General features: G+C 43.3%; 1 protein-coding gene across 1 annotated transcript; it reads left to right on the forward strand.

Annotated features, from left to right (window-relative positions):
* The first annotated feature begins 3,474 nt into the window (after window positions 1–3,474).
* Window positions 3,475–22,193, forward strand: etnk1 (ethanolamine kinase 1). The gene is made up of 8 exons (XM_038977817.1): window positions 3,475–3,718; window positions 10,034–10,293; window positions 10,940–11,080; window positions 12,589–12,731; window positions 16,152–16,235; window positions 16,668–16,828; window positions 19,798–19,871; window positions 20,345–22,193. The coding sequence occupies exons 1-8, from the start codon at window positions 3,572–3,574 to the stop codon at window positions 20,415–20,417; spliced, it is 1,083 nt and encodes a 360-aa protein (XP_038833745.1). The 5' UTR covers window positions 3,475–3,571; the 3' UTR covers window positions 20,418–22,193.
* Window positions 22,194–24,080: the final 1,887 nt, after the last annotated feature.

The raw sequence follows: 24,080 nt of genomic DNA on the forward strand, positions 1-24,080 counted from the left end.
GCAGCACGACCAGGTGGACTGTGGACAGCCAGAAGTCATCAGGCCAGGTAGTCCTGAGGCATGGCCCTAGGGCTCAGGTCCTCTGGGAGGGGAGGGAGAGAGAGAGAGGATTAGAGGGAGCATACTTAAATTCACGCAGGACACCAGACAAGACAGGAGAATTACACCAGATATAACAGACTGACCCTAGCCCCCAAACACATAGACTATTGCAGCATAGATACTGGAGGATGAGACGGGGGAGGTTGGGGGACACTGTGACCCCGTCCGACGATACCCCCGATCAGGGCCAACCAGGCAGGATATAACCCCACCCAGTTTGCCAAACCACAGCCCCCACACCAATAGAGGGATATCAACAGACCACCAACTTAATACCCTGAGATAAGGCTGAGTATAGCCCACAAAGATCTCCTCCACCGCACGAGCCTGAGGAGGCGCAAAACCAAGGGGGCGAAAACACAGCTTGTACATTATAAAGTCAAATGCTCTGACATACGATCATATGATCCGAGGGATTACCACCAACCAGTGGCAACCCGTCATTCAAAGCAGGTGGGGCAGAACCACATTTCTAGCAAAAAATATTTTAAATAAAATAAATCTATATTCTTTTGGGGGGGGGGGACCTTGCCTGTTTTGCATGTTATTTTGGCATTAATAGTGTCACATATCAGTTTGCAAATAATGTAAAAATATATATATCATTGAGTTAATAAAGCCGCATACAACATGGTCTCTCAGCTCCAAAATGCAGGTGTTTCAGCCTAGCTCAGTGCTTTCTGTGGTGGTGGTGGTGGTGGTGGGACAAGCCAGCAGAAAATACAGAGTGTTTCGCCGTGATTGGCTCAGTGTTCTGTCACTCATGGGGACACTACGTCACCACCAAATCTAATGGTAGAGCTATAAAATTCTAGCCACTTGGGTGCTGCCCGTCCAAGAAGGCTCAAAGTCATTGGTCACAGATAAAATGACGTCAAATCACGTTATATGTACAGTAGCTTTGATTGGACTAATCATGCCATCATCATACTTTCGAAATCTTAGCAGGCAGTCATCATCACGAATCAAGTCAACAATCTACTGGCAAATCCTTTTTAATCCTTGTCATATGAAGAGAAATAATGGCTCATTGGCCATTGGACAGAAAGATTACACAACAAGTTAGAAATCGCTAATTCAACAATGAGTGGTTTGGAAGGAATCAGTGACAGTGGCTAACTTCAAGCATTACAAAGCAATCACTAGCCTGCTATTCAGTGGAGTGGCTGTGTGGTCCCAAATCTGGGATTAAAGGACTCTTTTCCAAGTTTAAAATTATAAACATTCAACATTGGCCATGCTGTCAATGAAGCATGAGTTGTGCTTCAACTGTTAAATCGGAACTGCGAAAACTGGACTTCAGCGAGGTCAAGACAACTGGGAAGTCGGGAATAAACAAGCTCCGACTGGGAAAATACGTTTTGAACGGTCATCCAAATCTGGCCTCTTTCTAGAGCTACGACCTGAAGATCAATGACGTCATCAGGATTCGACCTTGTTTTTTCCGAGTTCCCAGTTGTTTTGAAAGAACCATAAATCCAGAGAATGCCAGACTTTGATGACAAAATTTTCCCACGAAGGACCGCCGAGCCACCTTCCTGTTCAAGTGAGCACAGCACAACAAGGTGAGTCCAAAAATGTATTGTATGCTACTGCATAAATTATGTAATATGCCAGGGAGATATGTATACCGGAGCTAAGAAAGTAATACTAAGTGTATGTTGTGTAGTAAGATGTTAGTAGCCCATGTTCCTCACCCTAATAATTTGGTCTATTTACCCCTCTTAATTTCCCCTACTGTTCTGACTTGGTGGTGCACATGTAGCCTATAACCTGTTTTAGAGAAATGAATCATCTAATATTGTAAGAGATTTCATTGTCTGCTTATATGCCCCCTTTATTTATCCTACGGTTCTGACTTGGTGTACCGGGAGAACATTGTAAGAACAGCCCATGTTCTAAATTCTGTCTCTGTACATTTCAAAAGTGCTAAACAAATAGTTAGTTATATTGACTACATCCGTCCTAGCTCGCTCATTAATGTCTTAATCAAAATTACGGATTGCCTCTTATCCGCTTGTCGTCCCCTTATGCCATAGTTTGTACATCTCAATTGTCATTAAAAACCACATTTGTTTAAGCAAGTCAGCCATATCAGCTATGTTTTTTTAAAGGCAGTAAATGAGGCTGAATGAACTGTTTCGTTGCCAGACAAGGCTCCGCTGATAGCCAGGTGTAGCAGTGGTAAGATGTTGGGACTGCTGTTGGGACAGCTTTATGTAGGCCGTTTGTGGGGGCCTTTTGTCACCGTTATAGTACAATTAATGTATTGTTTAGTGTTGTGTAGTGGCTTTGCTGGCATGCATCCCACTTTTATATGTATTTTTGCCACAGTGGGCATAGAGATCCTACTAAATTACTAGAGGGGCTATATGCTATGTCATAATCCTTCAAAATGCCAGAATGTAGTGAAAATGGCAGCCATTTTGGTCTGAGAGAAATCCAATCCAGTCTAAATAGAAGGGAAAGGGAGACGGGGATACCTAGTCAGTTGTACAACTGAATGCATTCAACTGAAATGTGTCTTCCGCATTTAACCTAACCTCTCTGAATCAGAGAGGTGCCAGGGCTGCCTTAATGAATGGCAGTAGAGGCAAAGGTGATGCATTTCCTGCTTTTACTTATGCTGGAAAATAAAAGGCATGCAATATATCAGAAATTGTGTAATAAAATATTGTCACCCCAAAATATTGTTGTATAATTATAAATACAGTTATGAAGCTTTTATACACTTGTTCTGTTTAAATAGCCTCTAAAATATATGTAAACAGAACATAAATGTCTTAAATGCTGTTTTCTTGGAAAGCTGTGAGTGGTATTATATAATACAATATCAGTAGGCCTACTTGTTGCATTTACAATTTGTCTAAGTCCTATCATCAACTGATTTAGCTCAGTTGGTAGAGCATGGTGCTTGCAGTGTTCGATTCCCACTGGAGACCAGTACGAAAAACAGTAGTAAATGTATACACTCACTACTGTAAGTCGCTCTGGATAAGAGTGTCTGCTAAATGACTAAAATGTAATTTCAGCCAGTGTAAGGCTGTGGATTGACTGCATTGTTTAAATGGAATGCTGGCATATTGGCAGTTAACTCAAAAAAATTATGGAATCATTCCTCTAAAACTGGCTGGCATTCCTCTAACAAACATGCAATGCATATACGGTTCACATTCATTGTTTTACACAATATATTATCACAGCACTGGCGAACCATGGTTGATTTACTCCCTTACTAAAATGGCTGACATTGTAGACCATCATAAGAAGGTTGATGGCGATTGGTGAGTCACGAATTTCCCAGTATGCACTGCAAATCGGTCATTTTTATGGGTGGGATTTTCTGAGAGGCGTTGCCGCACTAGAAGCGAGTAGATTTTTAACCTCCGCAGCCAAGCAAGAGTTCATACAAACGCATTTGCAGCCTCATACAGTGAACTTCTTGTCAATTTAGACGGAACCGTTCATTATGGCCAACTACATTCATGTACCCGACGAGGCTCCCGCTGTACCCAAAATAGATGTCACATTAGACGAGAACGATTACAGATCTGGTGCATTGAGACTAATCAAGGAACTGAGACCGTTTTGGAAACCATCCGAGGTCAAAATGAAGGTATTACACTTGTCACATTCGACGTATTAATTTCTAATATGTTTCTACGATGACCGTAAGAGACTAGTCAGTCGTCATCTGTCGCATACTGTTTACCAGGCAGCTATTACATAATTCTGAAACTGGAGGTGTTGCGCCGTTTTAAATAGAAGCTGCGTCAACTTGCTAGCTAGCAACAGTGTAGCATTCAAACCAGCCGATTGACGAATGTATCGAGGCAGTAGAATTCATAGGCCTTTTGCTTGACGTAGTTTGCCTGATCTAGTAAAATCAGTAAGTAACTCACTGTCCGTTCTGTATCACGTCAGGAGATTGCAACAAAGTATCTATCAAATTCAAGGATATTATAGGCGTCATCATGCACAAAACACAACTAGCCAGCTATGCATTTGATCTGGTGCAAATTTTCTTATGTCATTGTAATTTTAAGTGCCATTCTACGATTGCAAGACTAGATACAACTTCCAGGAATCTATGATTGAGTAGTGGGACTGGTTGCCAAGTAGCGTTACCTCAACTCCAACAAGGAGCTGAGCGCAGACTAGCTCTTCAAAACCCTTCAGCCACATTACATTCGCCCACATTTGGCGCCCGTGTAAACTACAATTCCGACGCTGTGTTTTAACGTTTTAAAAACGTCAATCATCGCCTTCGAAAAAGTTTTCGAATCATTCTGATATACCCCTTGTCTTTTAATGTCAGAGATAAATACACTTTAAAATAAAAAAAGAGAGCCACTTACTGTAGCCGTTTTGCACCAATCCATTCAATGCCTGCCTCCAGTTGACGGACTACACTTCCTCTCCTGTTAGCTTACACGCTGGTGTTCGGAGCACGCTAGACGGCTAATTAGCACAGGTGGCGACATCTTCCGTAAACAAGCGCTGTAACGTGGAGATATAGCCGTGTGGGAAGACTAACCCTATAAATGTGTGTAGTAATGTATCTATATTCATTACTCGCTGATATTAACGATACGTTCCGTATTCTTTCCAGAACAGTACCGCCGTAACGATGCGTGTTATTGTTTAGACTAGAGCAAGAGTTGGGACTCGTGAAGATGTACTATGCAGAAATCGCTCAACCATTTCCTGGTTGTTGACAAAACAAGCACGTATAGTGTAGTCATTGTACTACCTAAAACCGCTGTGAAATCTATTTTCCATAACCAAAAATATTGTATTTTGAGCTGTTTGAAGCTGGTGTACAAAAGGAAAAACGGGAAGCATAGAAATAGCGCACATAGAACAGATCTACCGCGTCGTAGACTGACAGAACTATAACGCACATTTCTGTGTACATTTAATGGGGTCGCCCAAAAAGTTGCATATTGCAGCAAAACTTCACCTATCACCAATGGGCACTAAAGTAGTTCGCATCTATGAATGAGGTAAGCAGACAAGTTTTCTTTTTAAATTAACCTCCGACTCTTGAGTATATGCTTTGATTCTTTAAAATGGTAAATTCTTAAACCCTGTAGCAACTGATAATGTAATAACTACCAATAATGTAATGGGCTCCTACTAATTTTATAACGTTTGCATTTATAATGTAATACATGCTGATAATTTAATAAATATGCCAAACACAAAGCAATAGTTTTGGCTCATTATTACATTATGCATTAATTATTATATTATAAAGTGGGCAAATAATTTTTTTATCAATAGTGTAATGACTTAAACCAATCATGTAATTACAACCTAAAATGACTCTCCTTTTAAAGTTGCAGTATGTCACTTTGGGCAACCTGACTAAATTCACATAGAAATGTGAGTTTTATAGATCTGTCATTTTCATTGAAAGTGGTAGTGTTCTATGTGCACTTTTTCTATGCTTCCCGTTAAGTTTGGTTTTTGATTATTTTACTTTGTTTTGTACACCAGCTTCAAACGGATAAATTATTTTTGGGGGGTTATGGAAAATAGATTTCACAGCGGTTTAGATGGTACAATGACTCTACACTATACGTGCTTGTTTTGTCACATTAAGTGAACTATTAAAATTTTAGCAACCAGGAAAAGGTGGAGTGATTAATGCATAGCGCACCTTTAAAGGAAAATGTCAATTCTTTCACTTCATATTCAACACCACCCCATCAACATCTGTGAAGAAGTTTGGAACCACCAAGACTCTTCCTGGAGCTGGCTGCCTGGCCAAACTGATCAATTGGGGGAGAAGGACCTTGGTCAGGGAGGTGACCAAGAACCCGATGATCACTCTGACAGAGCTGCAGAGTTCCTCTGTGGAGATGGGAGAACCTTCCAGAAGGACAGCCATCTCTGCAGCACTCCACCAATCAGACCTTTATGGTAGAGTGGCCAGACTGAAGCCACTCCTCAGTAAAAGGCACATGACAGCCTGCTAAAGGACTCTGACCATGAGAAACAAGATTCTCTGGTCTGATGAAACCAAGATTGAACTCTTTGGCCTGAATGCCAAGCGTCATGTCTGGAGGAAACCTGGCACCATCCCTACGGTGAAGCATGGTGGTGGCAGCATCATGCTGTGGGGATGTTTCTCAGCGGCAGGGACTGGGAGGCTAGTCAGGATTGTGGGAAAGATGAACAGAGCAAAGTACAGAGATCCTTGACGAAAACCTGTTCCAGAGCATTCAGGACCTCAGTCTGGGGTAAAGGCTCACCTCCCAACAGGATAACGACCCTAAGCACACAGCCAAGACAACTCGAGTGGTGCCAGGAAAAGTCTCTGAATGTCCTTGAGTGGCCCATCCAGAGCTCGGATTTGAACCGGATTGAACATCTCTTGAGAGACCTGAAAATAACTGTGCAGCTACGCTCCCCATCCAGCCTGACAGAGCTTGAGAGGATCTGCAGAGAAGAATGGGAGAAACTCCCCAAATACAGGGGTGCCAAGCTTGTAACGTCATACCCAAGAAGACTTGAGGATGTAATTGCTACCAAAGCAGCTTCAACAAAGTACTGAGTAAAGGGTCTTATGTGATATTACATTTTTTTACATTTATAATACATTTGCAAAAATTCTATAAACATGTTTTTGTTTTGATATTATGGGGTATTGTGTGTAGATTGAGGGGGGGGGAACTATTTAATACATTTTAGAATATGGCTATAATGTAACAATGTGGAAAAAGTCAAGGGGTCTGAATACTTTCTGAATGCACTGTATGTGGATGTTGGGGTCGTGCTGGAGATGAAGTTGAACAGTTAAGAAATGTCCCTTTAAGTGTCGCACTTGAGGATCACTGCATTTGCATTCATTGCCACAACAGCGAATGCACATGTGCCAATTGAATCTCAACAAGGAAATGGTCTGTGGTTTTATTTGATTAACATTTTATTAAAAAATATGGATTTCAGCAAACAAAGGTACGCAACAACAGAGGACAAACAGGTACTCGGTAAGGGTTTATGAGTTTACATTTTTTAAGTATCTCCACATAGCGACTCGAAGGAGTCGGAGGTTCATTAAAAAAAATAAAAAAGCTCTAGTCTGAGCTCAGCTCTGGAGGAGTTGAGGTACTTGGCAAATGGACCACGGGATGTTTAAAAGTATGAATTTTTGCCTGGTCTGTTTTGTGCACTGTAACTGTTTTGGGGAGAGCTGTGGTCAGAAGGGAGGGATTCTCTGGGACTTCTGCTAAGACTAATACAATTTTGAGGATTGTTAGTCTTATTTATTCTTTTATCTTGAAGATATGATATCGTATTGTGAGGTCCTTGGCAATTCCCAACCGAGTAACAAGGTAGTCCGAGTTTCTCCCGGGCTCTTCGTGATTAAAGTTGGGCTAGTCTAAATGGTGAACACACTTCTGAGAATGGAAACATAGCCTAGTTGGCAATTTGCATCAGGAAATTGGGTTTTCCATTAACTGGTCTTATGACTCACTAGTCATGTGGTTTGTTCATGACAAACGTTCACTAACCCACCACACAGGTTTACACCACCTAGCTTATGTAAACAAATAGAACAAGCCTGTCATGCATGCTGATAGTAAAAACGGGCGGTATGGTAAGACTCGGTGACCATACAAGAGCGGGACAATTTCAGTTTCCACCTCCTAAATAAAAACATAATTGAAGGGGGGGGAGTGGTCATCTTGATGAACACAGAATGGGGGTGTGGTTTCTCTATGTAAACCCAGCTCTAGGGGGGGTGTTGTGGGCAGGGTAGACACACACACAACCACACTGTCTATTTGCATCCACAAAGCAAGGACTCGGCACATGCCAGCCATTGCTTGCGCCTGCAAAATAAAATTCCGGACATGCCTCTACGCTCATGGTCAATCCCTGATAGTGTATGCGATTAGGGGTGGAATGCCCGCCCCCCCCCCCCACAGAAATGTTCCAGTTTTCATTGGGGATGAAAACAACCATTGGGTTTAAACCCACCCAGACAATTCCTCTTTTCAATCAATGCATTCTGGGGTCCTTTTGTTTTCCCATCAGATCTGAAATCAATTCACAACCTATAAAAGGAACCATAGAATTCAGTCCCAGGATGAAAATTATACTACAGTAGGTGGCAGCATACTGTTAGTGGATGGTAGAGGTCCAGAGGACCGCACTTGTTGGCATATTCGTATTTAGAAAGGTCCTCATCTGTAGTATTAATAGAAAGATAAGAAAGCTGCCTACCTAACAGGAAGTCAACTGAACCTGTAGTAAATCTGCTATATAATAGGGGCCTATAGCCATCCCTGTTATGAAAACCGGCATGACTGGACATAAGCCTATAAATAACGGAGTGAATTGTCCTAAATAAACTCAGCAAAAAAAAAAACATCCCTTTTCCAGGACCCTGTCTTTCAAAGATAATTTGTAAAAATCCAAATAACTTCACAGATCTTCATTGTAAAGGGTTTAATCACTGTTTCCCATGCTTGTTCAATGAGCCATAAACAATTCATGAACATGCACCTGTGGAACGGTCGTTAAGACACTAACAGCTTACAGACGATAGGCAATTAAGGTCACAGTTATAAAAACGTAGGACACTAAAGGGGCCTTTCTACTGACTCTGAAAAACACCAAAAGAAAGATGCCCAGGGCCCCTGCTCATCTGTGTGAACGTGCCTTAGGCATGATGCAAGGAGGCATGAGGACTGCAGATGTGGCCAGGGCAAAGAATTGCAGTGTCCGTACTGTGAGACGCCTAAGACAGCGCTACAGGGAGACAGGATGGACAGCTGATCATCCTCGCAGTGGCAGACCACGTGTAACAACACCTGCACAGGATCGGTACATCTGAACATCACACCTGCCGGACAGGTATAGGATGGCAACAACAACTGCCCGAGTTACACCAGGAATGTACAATCCCTCCATCAGTGCTCAGACTGTCCGCAATAGGCTGAGAGAAGCTGTACTGAGGGCTTGTAGGCTTGTTGTCTGGTGAGGACCTGCCTTACATCACCGGCAACAACATCGCCTGTGGGCACAAACCCACCGTCGCTGGACCAGACAGGACTGGCAAGATGTGCTCTTCACTGACGAGTCACTGTTTTGTCTCACCAGGGGTGATTGTCAGATTCGTGTTTATCGTTACACCGAGGCCTGTACCCTGTACTCTACACCGAGGCCTGGATCGGTTTGGAGGTGGAGGGTCCGTCATGGTCTGGGGCGGTGTCTCTCAGCATCATCGGACTGAGCTTGTTGTCAATGCAGGCAATCTCAACGCTGTGCGTTTCAGGGAAGACATCCTCCTCCCTCATGTGTTACCCTTCCTGCAGGCTCATCCTGACATGACCCTCCGGCATGACAATGCCACCAGCCATACTGCTCGTTCTGTGCATTATGTCCTGCAAGACAGGAATGTCAGTGTTCTGCCATGGCCAGCAAAGAGCCCGGATCTCAATCCCATTGAGCATGTCTGGGACCTTTTGGATCGGAAGGTGAAGGCGTGGGCCATTCCCCCCAGAAATGTCTGGGAACTTGCAGGTGCCTTGGTGGAAGAGTGGGGTAACATCTCACAGCCAGAACTGGCAAATCTGGTGCAGTCCACGAGGAGGAGATGCACTGCAGTACTTAATGCAGCTGGTGGCCACACCAGATACTGACTGTTACTTTTGATTTTGACCCCCCATTTGTTCAGGGACACATTATTCCATTTCTGTTAGTCACATGTCTGTGGAACTTGTTCAGTTTGTCTCAGTTGTTGAATCTTGTTATGTTCATACAAGTATTTACACATGTTAAGTTTGCTGAAAATAAACGCAGTTGACAGTGAGAGGAGTTTATATATTTATTTTATACTGAGGCATTGGATGTGATGATGATGATGATACCCAATTGCAATTTGTCTACCAATCATCTCTTTTTCCTCTATCAGTTCTTCACAGATGGAATCACCAATAAGTTGCTAGGCTGCTACGTGGGTGGGGTCATGCAGGATGTGGTCCTGGTGCGTATCTATGGCAACAAGACGGAGCTGTTTGTGGACCGGGAGAACGAGGTGAAGAGTTTCCGGACGCTCCACGCACACCGCTGCGCCCCGCGTCTCTACTGTACCTTCAACAACGGCCTCTGCTATGAGTTCCTACAGGGCCAGGCACTGGAACCTGAACACATCCGGAGCCTGCCCACGTCCAGGTACAGCGACAGATAGCCCACCTCGTTCAGTACAACTACCAGGCCCTAATCTTAGCAGAACTACTCCCACACTACACACACAGTGCTCTACATACACCACACCTTTGAATTCATTTTCAGCTGAAACCACAGTGCACCTGCACTTTACACATTCCATAGTCTTTGGCAATGTCATGTAAGGTGTGGTGCGTCTGTGCCTAATATATGGGTGAGTCAGTAAGGAAAGGTTATGTGACTTGTTCCTTCGAGGATCATTCCTAGCAGTAGAAACGTGGGACATAGACGGTTACAGGTCAGAAGTGTGATTGAAAGCTCATCCTGGATCTATGCTCACAGAACCATTCTTTAGCTAACCTGTTCTTTCTCTAAAGCCCAAGCGCTCCAGGGCTATGCATTCAGTTCACATGTGTCCAATATCAGGTACACCTCACCCGTAGGTGTAAACTCACCTTAAGCTTAGTGAGTTGACAGTCTTGGGTTTCTCCTATGACCTGACTTTCATTAACATATGGTATTCTTTACAAATATGGCCTCTAGTGTATAAGCCAATACTGAAGTAAGAGTTTTACAGTCTTGGCCTCTAGAATTTGGACCCTCCTCTCAAAACTCCCTATCGCCAACTCACATCGCTTCCACCACCCTACAGGCTCATCGCGAGGCAGCTGTCTAAGTACCATGCCATACATGCTCACAACGGATGGGTGCCCCAGTCAGACCTGTGGCTGACAATGGGCAAGTACTTCGCCCTGGTGCCCAAGTTCTTCCAAGACCCAGAGATGAACATGAGGTGAGTGGTGTAGATAAAGAAATGAACTGGGTCCCAATATCCAAACGTGCATGGTACGGAGTATGAAGGCCTGTGTTGGTGTATTCATGCCATGCACCCTGAATAGTATGCTAGTTGAGATATTGGGACATGGCCTCCCGGGTGGCGCAGTGGTCTAGGGCACTGCATCGCAGTGCTAACTGCGCCACCAGAGTCTCTGGGTTCGCGCCCAGGCTCTGTCGCAGCCGGCCGCGACCGGGAGGTCCGTGGGGCGACGCACAATTGGCACAGCGTCGTCCGGGTTAGGGAGGGTTTGGCCGGTAGGGATATCCTTGTCTCATCGCGCTCCAGCGACTCCTGTGGCGGGCCGGGCGCAGTGCGCGCTAACCGAGGGGGGCGGGTGCACGGTGTTTCCTCCGACACATTGGTGCGGCTGCCTTCCGGGTTGGAGGCGCGCTGTGTTAAAGAAGCAGTGCGGCTTGGTTGGGTTGTGCTTCGGAGGACGCATGGCTTTCGACCTTCGTCTCTCCCGAGCCCGTACGGGAGTTGTAGCGATGAGACAAGATAGTAATTACTAGCGATTGGATACCACAAAAATTGGGGAGAAAAGGGGATAAAATTTATTTATAAAAAAAAAAAAAAAAAAAAAAAAGAGATATTGGGACATAGTCATGGTCTAGGTAGGAGGACTGTGATATCTTAGTAGGGACACATGAAATCTGTTGGAGGTTTCTCATCAATACCTTTTTAAAGTTATAAAACATATTATTGATGCTTGAATATTTTTCCTCCACCTATTTCCTACTTTATGACATTAATGGGGCCAGGAGTTTTTCTAGGTACGGTCTGTTTACATAGTGATGAGGAAACTCCCCGGGGCTCTAGTCTGGAACTTTCCATCAGGAAGCTCCTGAATGGAACACTAGCGTTATATGAGAGATGCTTGTCCTGTGACCTCTGGCATGCCTGAGCGGTTGCACAGTGAGTGTCTGCCATTCCTCACAGTTTCACCAGGTGTGTTTACCTGAAGAGGACGAGCCCTCTGTCACTCAAACCACACCCACTATTCATGAACAATATGTACGGTTGCCTAGTTAAATAAAAAATACTGTACCCTTTTAGTTCGGTATGTTGTCAAACCACACCCACTATTCATGAACAATATGTACGGTTGCCTAGTTAAATAAAAAATACTGTACCGTTTTTTTAGTTCGGTATGTTGACGGTTTTAATAAAGTCATGTGGATTGGAGATTATGCACTATGCTTGGAGTTTCAAGCCTATAAAAGACTCCTATGCAGTCGTAGTTTATTGATCTGAGATTATGTATTAATGAGTTTACTCTTGACTGATGTCTGTTTTCTAGTAGATTCCAACCCTCTTCTTTTATTGGTCCGATATGGAACAATACTACTGTACCTCTGAGATTGCGCAACACCTACTTCTTTCCCTGTGTACTTCTGTAAAGTGTAATCTCTCTCTTTCCTCCTTTCTCTCGTTCTGCCTCCACCCTCTCTCTCCATCCCCAGGTTAAACAGTGAGGTGCCTAGTCGAAGGCGACTGAGGGAAGAGATGGTGTGGATGCAGCAGAGTCTGTCTGTGCTGGGCTCTCCTGTAGTCCTCTGCCACAACGACCTGCTGTGTAAGAACATAATCTATAATCAGGAAGGAGGTGAGTCTCACCCTGCATGCCCAAACATACTGCACTGCACCTAGCTACTATTGTACTGTCCACCACTACCCAGTCACAGGTAGGCCTGATTTCATATACTGCACCAGAGTTTGGGGTCAATTCCATTTTTAAATTAAGTCCATTCAGGAAGTCGACTGAAATTCTGATTTTCCACAGTGAAGAGAAATGAGGAGAAATTGAATTTGTTTAGTTCTGGAGTTAAAATAGATTTGAGGCACTGCACTACTGCTTTGCACGGCATTCTCCCAGTCACAAGCCACAAACCACAGGAAGGACTGACCATAGTGTTCAGTAGGTAAAACATTTGAGAGAACATTGTGAAGCCTAGGAGGTATGAAGTACCCTAACTTGTTAAATTGGCTTATTTTGGTTTCTGTTTCAAAGTGTTTTCTCCTGTTTTGCTCTACTGAACAGGGCCCTGGCTTTAGTGCATCTTGTGTAGTCAACTACCATCACAGAGCCGACAGGCTTTGCCCATCATGTCATGCTAGCTAAGGGTGGGAAGGGAGGGAGCTCCGTAGCCCATTTTAATTTTCATCAATACATGTTTTTATTTGTGGTCCTTTGGGAATGCTGTTTTGTTTGTGTTGTGAATGCCTTTGGTACTAACGGCCGCCCGTGTTCAAAGCGGATGCAAGTAGAAATGGTCTCTCAGACCAGACCTGCCAGGTGGCCAATGGTTGCAGAGGGAGTGGTGAGTGTTTTTACCTGAGGGTGGAGGGGGAGAGCATTCTTACCTGAGGCTAAGGTGAGGGGGAGAGCATTCTTACCTGAGGCTAAGGTGAGGGGGAGAGCATTCTTACCTGAGGCTAAGGTGAAGGGGAGAGCATTCTTACCTGAGGCTAAGGTGAGGGGGAGGGATTCAGCTGATTTTTACCTGAGAAACCATGGGATTGAGGGAGAGCGCTGTTTACCCCTTCGCTGATCTGTTCAGCAAGGGGCGGGGTGATCTCACAGCTCCTTGTGCCCAGCTTTTCTCTCCTAGGAGTGACAGGCGGGAGCGGCTGGCCAGCCAGAGGGAGGGTTGACAGACAGGCAGACCCAGTTCAGAACACACCACTGTTCAACGCCACAGCTCTCCGCTCAGAGCAGCAGTAGGCGCTATCTCACTCCTTTCACTCAGACAGTGACTGGCCGCTCTGTGTTAGCTAGCTCAGTGCACCATTTGCTCTTATTACTTTCACTCAGTGACTGATGACTCTTGCAGTGCTAGCTCTTTACCATACTGTTATCCAACCCAGTGCTAGACCACACCTGGCTTACATGGTGACAGGGTTGCTCTGTTCTGTTTTATGAGAGGGAGGAGAGGGAAACCTCAAGCTTCAGCAATAACAAAAAAGAATCACAGTAAACATAACTAGTTACAGTTAAAGTGTAGGCAGAGCACACAGCTCTTTCAACCACAGTCTCTCAGCGACAGTTTTAGTTCTCTCTCTTGCTCTCTCTCTTGCTCTCTCTTGCTCTCTCTCTTGCTCTCTCTCGCTCTGTGAGAGCAGAGGGAAGCCTCTTCCTTCCAACAATAACACAAACGCTTTACCCTCTGAAACTGACGAAAGTGAAAGGTTAGGGAAACTGATTTAAGATGTTTACAAGAGTCATTTCAGTTCACCCAATAAGAGAGCAGGATTGTTTCTCATTCAGCTGAATAACAGTGTCCTCCCTTTTTTTCCCAGGGCCTCATCGCTCTGTTTATCTTTCTGCTCTGTCGAGTCAGGTGATGAAGGGAGAGAAGTAGTCAAATTCTTCCCCAAGTCCCTGAGACTCAAACCTGTGGTGCTTAGCTTACAACAGGAAGCCACTCAATTATCTCATTTACATAGGAGCAGGGAGGTGTCGTGCCATTGGGTCCCACGTGGACCAATCAGAGTTTAGCTTAGTGTGAGAGACCGAAGGAGAGGAGAGACTTGGCAGTTTCTGCAGTTTGTGTGACTGGTTGTGTGTGAATGTGTGAGAGAGTGTGTGTTTGTGTCTGTCTGTGTGTGTGTGTGTGTGTGTGATTGGATGTGAGTTTGCCCAAACCTTTTCGTCTGCTGTACAGGGCTACTAGCCACTGACTGGAGGTGTTCTGTTGTGTCCTGCTAGGACCGCCCGGCGTCCGGTAACCATCTCACGTGTCTTTACTAAGTCAACCTCAGAAACACACACCAAAACACTCATACACACACTGTATGTGAAATTGTACTGTGACAAACACACATCATTTGGAATTTAGGGTGCTTCAACAAGCACTCTTGAATATGACCTGCATAGTAAATCAAATGCTAAAAGGATAAAGACCCTAAAGCATTTGAAAGTGTAATTTTTTTGTTGCCCGGGAGAGAGTTAAAACAGCTCTTTCTAGTTAGATTTGGGGGTAAGGCTTTGTATGTTGACATCCCCTCATGCAGTACACTGTTTCTTCGCTAGAGGGCAGTGTTGCATCTCTCTACCTCCCAACACCACATTCCTTCTGCATGGTGCCTCTGTTTCCATCTTTCCACCACAATCACTTTCTCAGCGCGTAACCTTTTACCAAATCAATTCCACTGCAAGTTCCACAACGGCATATGAGCCAAACCAACCCAATATAAACTGTTTAAAGTAATATAGACATCCTTACTTTTTTAAATGACACATTTTGACTCATCATAACATATCTCACGAACCAAACAACAACACAAACTAAACATGTAAAAATGACACATTATTCATCTGTGTATAATAGCTTCTGTGTGAGCTAATTTGTTTGAAGCCAATCAGGAGATTTCCTGGAAAAAGTTGATAACAGACTATTTGTCTACGGAATTGGATAATCCAATCTATTTTCCAATCACATGACTGGTTCCTGTAGTCTATATTGGGATTGTGATCACCCCACATAATGGCAGAACAAATTGAAGTGAAACCAAGAAGGAGAACAATAAAATCTGTTTTGAAAATATCAGTTCTCAACTTTTTCCAGAACACTTTGAAATTCAAACTGAGTGGAAGCTGATCCTACATCTGAATGTTATTTTGTTTTAGCTAACTCATCTGACTGTTATATAACATGACAACCACTGTCATGACCACGCTAGTCAGAGGAATCGGCTAAAACACATTTACCTGTTTGGGACCAGGCGAACTGCATGTCTGCATCAATTAGGCCTATATGTCTGTCTGTCTGCCGACTTTGTATGTGTCTGCATTTGTGTCAACTTTGTTTTCTCTAAACATTCTCACTTCCCTTCAACATGCAAACTCTTACTCCTCCACCCCAGAGGCCTACAGTATTTCCAGTAGGTTGTCAGTGAGGCATCAGCACCACTTAGACTAGAGAGAGGGATGATAATGGGTTAATAATGCACAACTTTATCATTAATAATGTGACTGGTCTCTTTTCCTGTACTAAACAAACCTTCCTCTCTCTGCTCCTTTCAGAAAATGTCAAGTTCATTGACTACGAATACGCTGGGTACAATTACCAAGCCTATGACATTGGGAACCACTTCAATGAATTTGCAGGTAAGAGTTTGTGTGTGTGTGTGGGGTAACTTTGCCAAGTGCGAATGGTCATTTTATAAAGTGCTGCCTGTACAGTATGTGTTGTGGTCCTCTGTAGCTTGGTAGAGCATGGCGATGCCAGGATAGTGGGTTCTATTCCGGCAGGTAGCCTAGTGGTTAGGGTGTTGGGCCAGTAACCGAAAGGTTGCTGGATCGAATCCCCGAGCTGACAAAGTAAAAATCTGTCGTTCTGCCCCTGAACAAGGCAGTTAACCCACTGTTCCTAGGCTGTCATTGTAAATAAGAATTAGTTCAACTGACTTGCCTAGTTAAATAAATAAAAATCCCAGGACCACTCTGAAAATATGACTGCTTTGGATAAAAGCATCTGCTAAATGACATTATTATGGTCAGTGTGTTAAGCTTGTGTTGGCGCGTGTGTGTCCTGTGTAGGCCTGAATGAGGTGGACTACAGCCACTACCCAGAGCGGAGTTTGCAGCTGCAGTGGCTGCGCTCCTACCTGGAGGCCTATAAGGAACACAAAGGTCAAGGGTCAGAGGTCACTGAGACAGAGGTGGAGGTGCTCTATGTACAGGTCAACCGCTTCTCCCTGGTGAGTTCACGTCTCCTTCTTTGCGTGGTTAATCTGTGGTTTACGCCCAAGACGAAGTTGGTGAACCTTCGTACGTTTTGTCACATTTTTATCTGAGTTTTGTTTAGAAGATTAAGTATTAGACCGATGTTTAGTGAGACTTTGACACAGGTAAATCAGTCAGGGGCGTTCCTAGGTAAAGTTGAAAGGCTCTTTTGAAGCTTTTCACACGGAGATCTTCAATGCCAGTCATCTCCGTCTGTTTGATGTTCTCAGGTCAAAGGGCCAAGCAGTGATCCCCTCCGCTCTTCTCCGCTCACTTCTTTCAGAGAAACGACACAATGTTCCCAGCACAAATCAATTGCACAAGGATGTGTGTGTTAGGGTGAATCGCTCAAGTTTAATTGGTTGGACCTTTAATCAATAGTTAAGGCAGTGTAGTCTATTGTGTAGAACTGTCTCCCCTGGTACCTAGCAGAGATTGTTTCCCTGAACACGTAGACACATCTAGAAGGTACAGTTGAAGTCGGAAGTTTACATACACCTTAGCCAAATACATTTAAACTCAGATTTTCACAATTCCTGACATTTAATCCTAGTAAAAATTCCCTGTCTTAAGTCAGTTAGGATCACAACTTTATTTTAAGAATGTGAAACGTCAGAATAATAGTGGAGAGTGATTTATTTCAGCTTTTATTTCTTCAATCACATTCCCAGTGGGTCAGAAGTTTACATACACTCAATTAGTATTTGTTAGTATTGCCTTTTAAATGGGTCAAATGTTTTGACACAAGCTTCCCACAATAAGTTGGATGAATTTAGCCCATTCCTCCTGACAGAGCTGGTGTAACTGAGTCAGGTTTGTAGGCCTCCTTGCTCGCACGCGCTTTTTCAGTTCTGCCCACAAATTTTCTATTGGATTGAGATCAGGGCTTTGTGATGGCCACTCCAATACCTTGACTTTGTTGTCATTAAGCAATTTTGCCGCAACTTTGGAAGTATGCTTGGGGTTGTTGTCCATTTGGGAGACCCATTTGCGACCAAGCTTTATCTTCCTGACTGATGTCTTGAGATGTTGCTTCAATATATCCACATAATTTCCTTTCCTCATGATGCCATATATTTTGTGACTGCACAAAGTGATGCAGTTGTCATGCAAAGTAGATGTCCTAACCGACTTGCCAAAACTATAGTTTGTTAATAATACATTTGTGCACCAGTCCCTCCTGCAGCAAAGCACCCCCACAACATGATGCTGCCACCACCGTGCTTCACGGTTGGGATGGTGTTCTTCGGCTTGCAAGCCTCCCCCTTTTTCCTCCAAACATAACGATGGTCATTATGGCCAAACAGTTCTAGTTTGTTTCATCAGACCAGAGGACATTTCTCCAAAAAGTACGATCTATGTCCCCATGTGCAGTTGCAAACCGTAATCTGGCTTTTTTATGGCGGTTTTGGAGCAGTGGCTTCTTCCTAGCTGAGCGGCCTTTCAGGTTATGTCGATATAGGACTCGTTTTACTGTGGATATAGATACTTTTGTACCTGTTTCCTCCAGCATCTTCACAAGGTCCTTTGCTGTTGTTCTGGGATTGATTTGCACTTTTCGCACCAAATGACGTTCATCTCTAGGAGACAGAACGCGTCTCCTTCCAGATCGGTATGACGGCTGCGTGGACCCATGGTGTTTATACTTGCGTACTATTGGTTGTACAGATGAACGTGGTACCTTCAGGTGTTTGGAAATTGCGCCCAAGGATGAACCAGACTTGTGGAGGTCTACAATTTCTTTTCTGAGTTCTTGGCTGATTTCTTTTGATTTTCCCATGATGTCAAGCAAAGAGGCACTGAGTTTGAAGGCAGGCCTTGAAATGCATCCACAGGTACATCTTCAATTGACTCAAATTATGTCAATTAGCCTATCAAAATCTTCTAAAGCCATGACATCATTTTCTGGAATTTTCCAAGCTGTTTAAAGGCACAGTCAATTTAGTGTATGTGAACTTCTGACCCACTGGAATTGTGATACAGTGAATTATAAGTGAAATAATCTGTCTGTAAACAATTGCTGGGAAAATTACTTGTGTCATGCACAAAGTAGATGTCCTAACCGACTTGCCAAAACTATAGTTTGTTAATAATACATTTGTGGAGTTGTTGAGAAACGAGTTTTAATGACTCCAACCTAAGTGTATGTAAACTTCTGACTTCAACTGTATGTACCCTGGGAATTGAAAATCAGAGGAGAACTTTGAAAGAAACACGTAGTAGACTTGCAAATGAGACACAAACGAAGCAGGAGAGAGAGCTTTGTAAATATTTCTAATTGACCGTCTGCCTGTTTGCTGTTCAACAGAAGTGCAATAATGGTAATTTATCAGAGTACTTTACTCTACAGCTTAGCTGAAGAAAGGTCCGACGCGTTTGAATAGCAATCGAAGCGCTGCACTGCTTTCAAAGATCAAAGGAGGGACCATACTAGATTGACTTATTTCTACAACGAATGAGAAGACTTAAGCCTCGTTATGGACAATAGAGTCCCTGGGGTTATTATCCATACATTAGCTATACATAGGAGGTAGGGCTGCAAATCCATAGGCTTAACAAACTGCAACAGAAGCGTGCTGTATAAGGTTTTGAAGTAGGGAGACTACAGCAGCCTCCTTGTCCTGGAAAGCTACATTCTAGAATTCTCATTTTGCACAGTCAATAGTAGCACCCTCCTGGGCGATGATCCCAACACCACCTGAGACTTGCCCTACCTCCTCCTTTGGTAACTACACTCACGTATGTTTACTGTAGATAGAAGTGGTAGCCTTGGTTTCGGTCTGTTTGAGCTGTAGACAACACCTTTGTTGGTTGTCACTATGGGATTTGTTGTGTTTGGTGTGACAATGGTGTTGGTTAAATATTTCCATTCCTATCAGGACCATGAACACTGACCCATATTAAATAACATGACTATCCCCCATTTCTTTCCCCCTTTCTCCAGGCATCTCATTTCTTCTGGGGCCTATGGGCTCTGATTCAGGCAGAGTTCTCCACCATTGATTTTGACTTCCTGGGGTAAGTGGCTTCAAAAATGTACGTTTTTATCTGGAGACAAGTCGAGAGCTTGGCACTAAGGTTCTATCTGCAAAAATATGGTTCTGAGATACTTGGCTTTAGAGTTCCGAACCCTCATTGGTTTGAATGGTGTCAGCAATTTTTATATTGTATTCATTTCAACTTGAATTGGGGTATTTAGAGTACTATATAGGTAGATAACATTGAACAGAACAAGGCTTAGTCAATAACTCAATTTTGCCCATAATGCAGATAGTCCCAAGCTCTCAAAGACATGACATTACAGCCATAGCAGATGTAGCATATTTATAGTTTCTGTAGTAATGTAAGTTGTTGAGTACTTTGTTTCACTTTGAATGCTTACTTCTGACCTTCTGATGTTATGCCCTTACGCAGCATCTTGTCTTCTTATGACGCAGTGTCACTTGATATCTTGTTACTAACGTTGACGTACATTGGCTCGCTCGTTTCAGATACGCAGTCCTTCGCTTCAGCCAGTACTTCAAGATGAAGCCAGAAGTTGCAGCGCTGAACTTTCCAGAATAAAAGTCCTTCTCCCTATCTGGTCCTCATGTCCACCGTAGAGTGCCCTCTAGGGGGTGTCGGAAAGAAGACCCGGAGAGAGCCTAGTCCACACTTCCTGTGGATTTCATTCGGCACTCACTAGAGACTCATAGAACCCTATGGGAACTCATAGAACTATATTAGAACTCATAGAACTATATTAGAACTCATAGAACCCTTTTGAGAACTGATAGCTGTTAGAAACCATGACTCACCATCCATTGACACTCCACAGGGCCAACTCCATAGCATCACTGCTACAGACAGAGCCCTACCTAGCTCGCTATAGAAGCCTAGAACCATGCACTTCTTCATAAAGACTAAAGTCTTTAAGACCCAGTCCTCCAAAATGTCTAGAAATATGCAAGAAGAAAAAGGAAAAAAAACTATCATGGCTATTTTTGTTAAGAACAACCAAATGAAAACAGTGCCATGTAACGTATGGCGAATTCAGTGTGACATTCCAGTAACATCTCTCACCCCAGTCTGTGCCCGCCCACAGGGGTAACTCACAACAGGGGAGACCTGGACCAACTCTGTAACTTGTCTCCTCTGTTGTGCTGCTGACTGACTGGGAATATTAGTGTGTGTGGGCTCACTCCGAGCCATTCCTATTGGATATATACATCTCTTGTCTGGGCTCGCTGGTCCATTGATTATTTAGTCACCATTATATCGGTTGGTTTAATGGTAGAGGCTATGTAGCAAGTTACAAATATGTGTTGGTGCATCTGGTATAGTCACCAATAAATATTTGTTGGTCGAATGGTTAGATTCACTTACGTACTTTCTCCTAGGTAACAAACAGGAGGGCATCCATCTGGTTTACATTCTGGTCACCTGACTGAAACAACGTCCGCATTCCCTACCGTAACTGGGCTGTAGTTTGATTCGTGGGAAATGTTGTCGTCATGATGACGGCCAGGAGTATTTCCTGGAAAAACTCTGACCAGGAGAAACTCTGGGCCTGGGGCCTTGTGGTCCGGAAACCCTCCGCGCCCTAGTCATTGACTATGTTATGTTCACTGTATAAAGTCGTTTAGATTCACTTTTTGTTTTACCATGTAACCTCATGGGGCAGTTGCATTTGGCTAGACTCAGCCTAATCCTGGACTAAAAGGCACTTTCAATGGAGAGTTGGTGTTCAATGGCGTCACCATTGGAAGTGATTTTAAGTCGAGGGTTATAGGCGTAATCTGGTTATTGTTGCCTGGCTACCCATCCACAACACTCCGGCCAACTGAAGTTTCTTCTCCATGATAAGTGTGGATTTGCTTCCCTCCCTGATGATTTCTAGAATGTGAACGCATTCTGACCGTTCTGATTGGTCCCAGAAATTGATGGGTTGGGCCAGATCCGGGCCTACATGGATGACGTTATCAACTTTGATACTCTGGTTAGATTTTGTTAGCCGATTCAATCGCTGATTAATTTGTTTTGTACAACGCCCCTCATTTTGAAGTCACACAAACAACTTCTAGGATGGCAGTTTCAGACTGAATGTATGTAGCGATCGTTAGAGCAGCGGAATGAAATTCAGGGTGAATTGTCTGACAAGGTTTACTGGAATTGCCTGTGAGACAACTGAGGTAAGACCTATGATTGGAGGACCAATGGCTTTGGTAGTGAGTGTCTTGAAAGTATCTTTGTCTGAAAGATTCTAACAGTGTTTGTTTATAATGTATGTGCTGCTTGGTTCTGGAAGTTCTTTACGACACAAAGTTCATCTACTAGGTAAAAACCAACCTATACCAAAGTGCTGATTTTTTTTTTTTTTTTTTTTTTTTTTTTTTTTTTTTGCTTGTACATAATTGCACATTGTATTTTTCCATTTACAAATAATAATATTGATAATGTACAATATTTACTTTTTAAAGTGCAGTTTTATACCCATTTAAGTGATGAACTGTTTTCTGACTGGGAGGTCTTGGAGAGTATGTTAGGAGTGTGTTAAAACAGATTCAACGTTAGTCAGGGCAGGTCTGTGCGGTCACTGTACAGATGCCTGAATGAAGAGACCACCTTGATAGGCTGCTGAAATAGCACCCTATTCCCTACATAGTGCACTACTTTTGACCAGGTCCTATGGGGCACAGTGTATAGGGAATATGGTGCCATTTCGGATATCTAGACGGACTATATATTTTTCCATTCATACTCAGCACTTCCATGCCGACGGTATCAGTCTGCAGACTTGCAGCCGGTGTCCTATGGGGTGCTAGCACCTGTGAGAACCGCATTTCAAGGCACCTTTCAGGAAGCGACTGCGAGTCTGCAGACCTATGCCTCCCCAAATCCTACTGTTGCTCCTGACCGGTGCAGCCCTCCGCATGTTAAGTCAACCCCATCAACTGTAGCGAAGAAACCACACACTGGGAAGTCAGCCAGGCATTACAGTATATGCCTGTCTTAACTCTGTGTTCACTTTTGTTTTGAGCATGCCTCTTATTTTTGATGTGGCTTTATTTAATGATAATCAACATGTCTGTTTTCTGGGTTTATGACTGCAGTGTCTGAGATTGTTAGGTCTATGTTCCTTCACTGGGAAATGGACGGGTCAGAAATTGGTTGTTGATCAGATCCTAACTTGAGATATGTTGTGCGCTAAGTTACTCAACTTTTGTGAATGTTCTCTACTGACATAAGTGCATGGATTTATGAAAAGGTTTAATTTACACTTGACTCAAGTTAGGGTTGTGTCCTTTAGTCATGGTTGCGTGTTATCCTCTTGTCTGCAGACCGTGCCATGTTTTTAACCACACAGGGTCCACAAATAGTGCTGTTATATACTGTCGCCGACACGTGCGCTATAATGTTAAAAAGGAATCATAAACACTCCGTAACGCAAGTCTGTTTCCCTGTTGAGTTTCATTCTGAAATGAACACAAGACCACTGTAACAAAAAACAAAAAAAGCTTGTAAAAAGCAACATCACTTTCAGCTCGACTCAATACTGGTCTGCTTCTTTAAAACTTGTATAAATGCACTCCATTATTTCTTCTCTGGCATTTGTAGCATATGTGTATATGTACATTTCAAAATCAAATGTAATATCTTTGCTTGGAACTGTCAAATGTGAATGACTGTACATAGAGGGAGTTTTTTTTCTAAACATTGCTCTAACGTCAAGTAGTCTTTTGTTTTAACTGTGAAATAAGCAGCATTTTGAATACTGTACACAAGTGCTTTGAACGGAGATTAAAGTCTATTACCCTGTCCTGTTTCTTGTTTATTTTTTTCATATATATTCCCCTCTGGTAATATTCAGTCTGTTTGATTACTCTGAGCCAGAAGTACTTCCCTGTAAACCACAGATCTACCACAAGGTTACCAGGAGATGGCGCCAAACATGATGAAATGAAAGGCCAAGCATTGTTGCGTTTGTACAGGTAACTCCCAAAATATAAACTCTTGAGTAAATGAGGGATATAAAGTGTGGCTCAGTTGGAAGAACATGGCTCTTGCAGTGCCAGGGTTGGGTGTTCTATTCCCACGGGTGACCAGTATGAAAATGGATGCACTCTGGAGAAGAGCGTCGGTTAAATGACCATGTTAAAATAGTGCATGTAGAAAGAAGATGCATCCACACAGGTGTGATTCCTGAGTTAATTAAGCAATTAACATCCCATCACGTTTAAAAATGCC

Source organism: Salvelinus namaycush, chromosome 38 (genome assembly GCF_016432855.1).
Source record: "Salvelinus namaycush isolate Seneca chromosome 38, SaNama_1.0, whole genome shotgun sequence".
Taxonomy (NCBI): Eukaryota; Metazoa; Chordata; class Actinopteri; order Salmoniformes; family Salmonidae; genus Salvelinus; species Salvelinus namaycush.

What these genes read in the sequence shown, in the direction of transcription:
- etnk1 (XM_038977817.1), top strand. Translation starts at nt 3,572, where the DNA reads ATGGCCAACTACATTCATGTACCCGACGAGGCTCCCGCTGTACCCAAA. An exon ending in AATCTATAATCAGGAAGGAG is followed by an intron (nt 12,732 to 16,151) that starts GTGAGTCTCACC and finishes TGCTCCTTTCAG; the next exon opens with AAAATGTCAAGTTCATTGAC. An exon ending in CCACTTCAATGAATTTGCAG is followed by an intron (nt 16,236 to 16,667) that starts GTAAGAGTTTGT and finishes TGTCCTGTGTAG; the next exon opens with GCCTGAATGAGGTGGACTAC.